The 7,929-nt window shown below is 42.9% G+C and overlaps 1 protein-coding gene across 1 annotated transcript in view; it reads left to right on the forward strand.

Annotated features, from left to right (window-relative positions):
- Positions 1-7,734, forward strand: part of rictorb (RPTOR independent companion of MTOR, complex 2b) — a 50,948-nt gene extending 43,214 nt beyond the window's left edge. The window contains 6 exon segments of the mRNA XM_048258420.1: positions 32-116; positions 534-746; positions 2,276-2,431; positions 2,949-3,072; positions 3,670-3,808; positions 4,145-7,734. Of these exon segments, the coding sequence (XP_048114377.1) occupies positions 32-116; positions 534-746; positions 2,276-2,431; positions 2,949-3,072; positions 3,670-3,808; positions 4,145-4,219 (792 nt within the window). The 3' untranslated portion in view covers positions 4,220-7,734.
- Positions 7,735-7,929: the final 195 nt, after the last annotated feature.

A 7,929-nucleotide genomic window follows, 5' to 3' on the forward strand; every position in this document is an offset into this window, starting at 1 on the left:
GGATTTACGTGATGTTTGTCTTTTTGGACAGATCAAAGAGACGCCATATTTCCAGAAGAGAACAAGCCCACCATCTGAGGACCGATCAGCCAAGTTTTTTGCTGGAGAATCTGATGGTAGAGAGATGCTTTACTTGGCTTTTAATAGGGTGTGGTGTAGTGTCCTCGCCATCAGTCTGTGCCTTCTGTTGTGATTTCCTCAACACACAATGAAATCATCCATTTCTTTTGACTCCTCCCTCCTCCCCCTCTTCCTCTGATTGTCTTCTGTCTGGTTGGGGATGGTGGAGCTTTTCATGTATTCCACTTACCTCCAGCCTTTTCTCTCTCTGTCTTTGCACCGGTTTTCAGTTGTCTGTTGCTCTTGATGTGGATAAATTAACAGATATTGGTCACGGCTTGATGTCATTGTGTTTTTTTCTGCAGCACGATAGTGGCACGTACATGTAGTGCACATTGCAGAGTGTTCTTAGTGCCTCAGGTGTTTCCATGTACGGTTTTTCTTCTCTCCTCATGTCCATACTCCCCACGCAGGTCCCAGTGAAGGCTCTCGGCACGCTGTGCTACGCTCCCAGCTGAGCATTACGGAGCTGATGTCGGTGAGCCGGGCTGACCAGCAGCAGCTGCTGGACCTGGAGGAGACGGGTCTGCAGGAGCACAGCGAGGACAACTGCCTCTACTGCGTGGGGCTGCAGGTGCTGGGCTGCAGTGCCAACAACTCCAGCTCCACCACCCCCAACCGACCAGGTCAGTCAGTCCGTCAGCATGCTGCTACAGGCTACCTCTATTAGCTAGCATGCTTGAGGGTTAATGGCTGTGTAACTCACTTATTGACTTATTTTGGTGCCCAAAACGGCAAAGTCAAAGTGAACTTTATTATCAACCATGCAACAAGCTGTTGCACAGTGGACAGAAATTGTGTTTCTCAACACATAGCCTAGAAATCTAGTCGCACCCTAGCAGCAGCAAGTGTAATTTGCTGCCCGGGCTAGTCTAGCAACTCTCCGTTGGCTTGCGAGCTGGAAAAATTAAACTTCGATGGGGTCAATCACATTGTGTATAGAGACGTTAGGCGGGCTTAACATAATGATTGATGGCAGAGTTGCAACGGTTTGAACCGGCACGACGGTGAGTGCCCAGACCCTACATTTTAATGTGGGTCTGGCTCGTCAGACTAACATACACACACAATCATAACAAAGACAGACAACATCACAGTCACAGGCACTAATCAGTGGGCAGCCGTGGCCTACTGGTTAGCACTTCAGACTTGTTACCGGAGGGTTGCCGGTTCGAACCCCGACCAGTAGGCACGGCTGAAGTGCCCTTGAGCAAGGCACCTAACCCCTCTCCGAGCGCCGCTGTTGTTGCAGGCAACAACTGCGCCGGGATTAGTGTGTGTTCACTGTGTGCTGAGTGTGTTTCACTAATTCACGGATTGGGATAAATGCAGAGACCAAATTTCCCTCGGGATCAAAAGAGTATACTGTATATATATATACACTACACTATACTATACTATACTATACTACTATACTAATCATGCCTCTTCACAGACTGGTCAACCATCATCTTGTCTGACTGAGGTCTGACTCTAGCTTGTATTGGTCAGTTTTTTTTCAGTTATTTCAATCAATACTCTTAACTGGCTGTATACTGTATACCAATATACTGATCCAACAGTACAAATTGTTCCAACACACTTAACAGAATTTCACAGAACCACCCTTTTCTATAACTCCCAACCTCTAAAAGTTCATTCTTCAACACCCTGTCTGATCCACTCCTGCAGTACTGTAAGTAAGAGTTTATGTACAGTCTCCCAGACAGGTTGAGCTGGACCCTGACACACGTTTATTTTGTGGCATGCACCATCAGTTCCCAGGAACTCAGAGGTGTGCCAAAATGGTAAACAAAGTTTGTTTTTTTGGTTTGCTTTGACACACACAAACGGTCCGAGGAGTTCTGTACACTGGACTACTGGTTGCTACATCTTAAAACAAACAATTTGGAATGTTTGCACAAAAACATGCAAATGTAAAAATGTGTTCCCCTCCAACACCACCGGATCGTCGCATTTGAATGCACCTCAAGTGTCAATACGCCGTCAGATAGAGCTATCTGTCACAAATATGTACTTATTTAAACTTCCAGTTGACATGTGTGATTGTGCACATGAGTGTAAACATGGCGCCTTTTTCTAAAGCCACATGTAGCAGATAGCAGTTGACCTATTTTGCTGACATCCTCTTTCACCTTCTCTCACCCTTCCCTAGAATACGCTGACGTACCATACTCTGAGTGGTGCACACAGCCCATCCATAACCAGCTGGAGGTGATGCCCCAGTCCAAGTTCTCTGGAGTGTCAGGCTGTAGCGATGCTGTGTCCCAGGGTTCAGTGGGCAGCACCCGCAGCACAGAGCTGGTGTTGGGTAAGAACCTCTGCCTCCCTCTCTCCCATTGCCTTTGGGCTCTTCGGTCATCAACTGACCTGAGCTGGTCCTAAATTAGCTACTTTAAACCTGTTTAAATAAGACGGTCAGTGCCATTATACAGCATCACCATGACAAGCAATGCCCAAAGTCGCCTATATTGTTAAAGAATTCAGTACCCAATAACAAATAGATAAAAGTATTTCCAATTGTGTACCTACAGAGTGCCTCAAAGTGCAGCAATACTGGTGTTCATTCTTGTTTTATCAACACTGTATGATTCATTGTATTGCAAGCGTGCAACCTTCAGGATTTCCTGTATGGTGTTATGCCATTTGGGCTACAGAAAGCATCGAACATATCTCCAGAAAATGTATAACATGGTAGGGAAGAGATATACATCACCATCTCCAACCCCATCCCAGCGCTCTGGCTGTTTGTAGCATTGTTTGGTTAAATATAGGCAGCATCAGGTTGATTTGTTTGAAGCTGAACTCTCGAATGTTTGCTCCGTCAGGGGTGAAGTCCATCCCTGAGGACGCGCCAGCCTGTAGGGTCCTGCTCAGGAAGGAGGTCCTGCGGCTGGTCATAAACCTCAGCTCCTCGGTGGGGACAAAGGGCCACGAGACTGGACTCCTCACGTGAGTGAAGTTTTACACACACACACACACACACACACACTCACATCTTTTGGAAATTGATCTTATCTAGGTCAACTAAAAGTACATTAAGGGAATTTCTTTTCAAATGCAATTTCTGGCCATGGAAAGTTGTTTGTTAGGCAGGACATTACATTGAGTTGGGAATGTGTTGCGAGTATATAGAGTTGGGAATGTGTTGCGGTTACATAGAGTTGGGAATGAGTTGGGAATGTGTTGCGGTTACATAGAGTTGGGAATGAGTTGGGAATGTGTTGGGTATATAGAGTTGGGAATGAGTTGGGAATGTGTTGCGGTTACATAGAGTTGGGAATGAGTTGGGAATGTGTTGCGGGTATATAGAGTTGGGAATGTGTTGCGGGTATATAGAGTTGGGAATGTGTTGCGGTTACATAGAGTTGGGAATGAGTTGGGAATGTGTTGCGGGTATATAGAGTTGGGAATGTGTTGCGGTTACATAGAGTTGGGAATGAGTTGGGAATGTGTTGCGGTTACATAGAGTTGGGAATGTGTGCGGTGCAGATCTTTTTTCTTTTTTCTTTTGAAGATGTCCTTGTCTGTCTCTCTGCATCTGTGTAGGATTAAGGAGAAGTTCCCATATGCGTTCGAGGACATCTGCCTGTACTCGGAGGTGTCCTACCTCCTGGCCCACTGCATGTTCAGGCTGGCCTCCCGCCGCTTTATCCAGGAGCTCTTCCAGGACGTGCAGTTCATGCCGGTAACCAAGAGCCCCCACCCATTCGAGAGAATACATTCAAATATGTATTCAAATTCTAAGCAAACCTCCAAAAAACCGCCTGTACAGATCATGATTTTCTATTTTTTCTTTGCTGCTTAGTGAATGCTATGGCTAATTTGCATTTGCATTTGTATATGTGTTTCACTGCTGTATTCTTGTGGTTATTGTTTTTGTTTGTTTATTACATTTGAATACGCCACATTTGCACCATTACTAATGCCGTGAAGTGGCTGATGACACAGTTGTTTTGAAATTGTGGCTACCACCCTGAACTGACTCTTCTTTCTCCCTCCCACGTTCCTGTCCTCTCCGCAGCTGTACGAGGAAGCCGAGAGCATCCTGTCCATGCCGCCAAAGCTCGGCACGGTAGAGCCCTCTGCCAAATCGTGAATCCTCCAGCCTCAGCCCCACCCCAACCCCTTGTGTCCTGCCTGGCCCACCCTCCTCGCTCCCTTTGCTCTGTCTTCTTTGCAGGCACGGTGTCCAGTCTACACCACACCATGCCACCCCACCCACCCACCTCCTCCTCCAGCCTCCCAATCTTCTCCTTCTTATCCAAAGCCTGGGAGCACTTGTTACTGCACTACTAAGGTTCCAGGCTAACGATAAGGCTAGATGGACAGAGACAATGATGGAGGATGGATTATTGGACGATGGGTGTAGAAGAGATGTCTTCAAAACGTTTGGGAGGCATGTTGTGGTAAGCAGGGTTCCATAGAGAGAGAACATGAAGATTATTTTCCTGTATGAACAAATAAAAGAGGGACAGAGGATTGCTATGGCTGAGTGACTCACTGAAAACTGTAGGTGTTGCAGAGCCACTTGAAGTGAGTTGTGACCAAAACAGAAGCTTGCACCAGTCATCCGACAACCGAAGCACTGAGCCATTGTGGTCCGTTTTCGGGCCATGCCAACCACTCTGTAAAAATCCAGATCACACCAAACACATAGAAAACAAACAAAAAAAAGTTAAAAGAAGAATCTTTATCCATTCCTGCTCAGTTCTGTCCAGGTTTCCGTCTTCCCTCTGACTTTCTCTAAACAGTTGCATCCTGTCATGGACTGATATGAAATGCCAGAAAAAATGGCATGATTCCAGCTCTACTCTATTTCTCTGTAGCGAACTTACAAAGGACTAACACTATAAGGAATTCCAGGAATTCCAAGGAATTCTGTTCGGATCGCTTCTTAACGGACGTGGCCCATCAGTGTCTCCATTAAGAGGCTTATTTATTGCTGATGTTTTTTTTTTTCTTTTGTTGAGTGATGCACTTTATCAAAGAACAACACATGATGAGCGGTGTCTTGGTACATCACATTTAACCAATCAGACTATCAGTGGTGCCACATGGAGTACTTTCCCATTAGAATTGCAGCCCAACCACAGATGTTTTTGACCACATAAACATTTAAGTATTAAGTTATATTTTTGGAAAAAAAATGGCTGGTTTATTTATGTGTATGTGTGTATAGTCTATGGCGGCCAATAATATTGAAATGAAAGAACTGAAGCCTTTTTAAAGCTTGCTCACATACCCCATGGGTTCCTCAAATTTGATATCTCACCAGTGAGGATGTTTCCTCACGTTCCCCACTTTCCCCCTGAATGATGGTTGGTTTTGTATCAATGAACCCTCCTAGCAGTTTTGAACCCCAACAAAAAGTGTATTATTTTTGGAAGAAGATGCTATTCATTCTGATCATTTTCTGGTTCTGGTTCATTTTCTGGCAAACAAAAAAGCCACTTGACGCTACAATGAGTTCTCAGAACGAGAAACTACAAATAGATCTATGAGGAAATACATGTCTACTATGGATTGCAGCAACAGATTCCCGATATTCAAAAATGGTCTTTGTTCATTCGTAACACACAAAGCAGCAGTTTTTTCAAACCCTGCAAGCTATAACAATAATAATAATAATAATAATAATAATATCTGTTCCATGGCACTTTCCAGTTTTATAGTTGCATGGCTGAGAGGCTAAACATTAAAGTTGCGTCTTCATAACTGTCTAACTGCATTTGAATCTGCCTGCATTTGAATGTAAGAATCCCTTAGTGCAGATGCAGGTTCCCCTTTGACGATGGGACTTCTGCACGGACATTTCATCTGTCTCTGCTGAAACCATCATCAGCTTGGGTGATGCCTAGTGACAAAATACAGGGATGAAATCTATCACGGCCAAAGTCAGGAGAAGGTCAAGAATATTATGTTCATATATGCCTTGCTGGTTTTGACTTGTATCTAAAATGTATATAGATAAAAACAAAAGGAGGCAGCTTCCCTTTCCATTTCAATGTTCAACATGCTATGCTCAGTGCACCTTTTAATTCATTTTCAGTATAATGTAAAATGAAAAAAGGTTCTGAATAGCGCCGCCTTTAACTTGCTCAATTGAACAACAGCTGCAAGGAACAATGAGGGTCCTTGAGATTTCTTGGCAAAAGATCCCATATGGTACAGTAAGCCACTAGGCCCGGTCGGTTGACTATCTCTAGTTGACTAGTCATGAAGCAGAGCTTCCTTTGGTTCACGAAAACATTTGTATGCCTTTTCATTGCCATTTGAGAGGCATCATTTGTGACATTTCATTCACTTCTGTATGCCATTGTCATACAATCTGGCCCTTCCGGTTATGTTTGGAGGTTGTTATTTATACTCAGAACTATGCAATGTTTTATTTCATAATAAACAAATATATTTCCTCATTAGGTTTCTAGAACTGAGGAAATATACTTTTTTTTTTTTTTTCATTCCATAACGGCTGGACCAGTCCTAGTTCACGGGAGATTTTTTGCCCTTTATTGTTAGTTTTTATTCATAATAGTAATGGGTTGTTGATAACCTTTATTTATTCTAGAATTGTAGAAAATGAGTAGTAACTAATTATTTGTTTTCCTTGGTTCCATTCCTTTTTCCTTGCTCCCAACCCAGAAAAGGTCATGACTCCTTTGTGCATTCATTTCTAACTTTAAACTGTTCTTAATTATCTACTCTTGGGCAATACATTTTGTTATTTTGGGAATCTGCGACTTACCATTTGTGTATTGGTGGAAGCTGTGCCTATTAGGCCACTGCATAGGAGATCACAGCTTAGAAGGAGGATGCATTAACTGCTACCCTGGTGGTCCTTTTTCCCCAAAATCAACTCCTGACATCGACCTGTGTTTGCATAGTTCTACATTTTACAGTATGTGCCTGCAATTGGGGTTGTTTGAAGGGATGCCATGCCAAATCTGCCAGTCATGATAGTTTGGCTAACTTTCATACTTGTTCCTTAATACTGAAAGGTACTCGTAGGACATGTACATTAATGTAGAACTAAACAATTTCATTCTATAAAGCCTAAAAATCACACTTCACAGTTTTATTGCACATTATATTTAGTAATTATTTTGACGTTTGAAACTGAGTGAGAGCATTCAGGAAACTAATGTCTGATCTGAGGGGCCAAAAAAAGACACTGCTAATGGTCTATTGATCTCTACCTATGTCAATTCTTATATTACAGAACCAATCAAAGTGGGTGTACTGTATGTCAGTTGTAAAAGATGGGATACAAAAAATTGCACCCTTCATGTTCCTTTTCTAAGTTTGTAATTACCTGCGCCATATACTTATGACCTTAGAGCACTAAATAGGGTGTCAAATCTCTTCTTTATTGCACAATAGAGGGCTGAGATTGAGCAATGGACATAAAAGTGTTATTTATATTTAAAAAAAATCACTGAGAGAGGCCTCTTAACAGATGTACATAATGTTGATGTTTTCTTTTTTCCTAGTTGTGGTTTCCCTTGTATAAATAGGCCTACTGTATGTTTTTGGGGGCTTGAAGCTATGGCTGCAGATGAGCCTCAAGGAACTTTCTCATCAAAGGGATGGATGCATTGTTAATAAAAAAAAAAAAAAAAATCACTATGGGTCAAGTGTGATTTTTTGTTAGTAGGAGTACAACAAAGAATAAAACCATGCAACTCCATAGACGGTAAATTCCTGTAAATAGGCCTCGAGTTGAAACATCCTGTTTCGTCATTTGGGACATTGGACTGATGTTGCTTGAAAAAGGAAGGCGTGGCGTGGTAAAAGTGATAGTAGGCG

The sequence above is a fragment of the Alosa alosa genome, chromosome 12 (assembly GCF_017589495.1).
Source record: "Alosa alosa isolate M-15738 ecotype Scorff River chromosome 12, AALO_Geno_1.1, whole genome shotgun sequence".
In the NCBI taxonomy this organism is placed as follows: Eukaryota; Metazoa; Chordata; class Actinopteri; order Clupeiformes; family Clupeidae; genus Alosa; species Alosa alosa.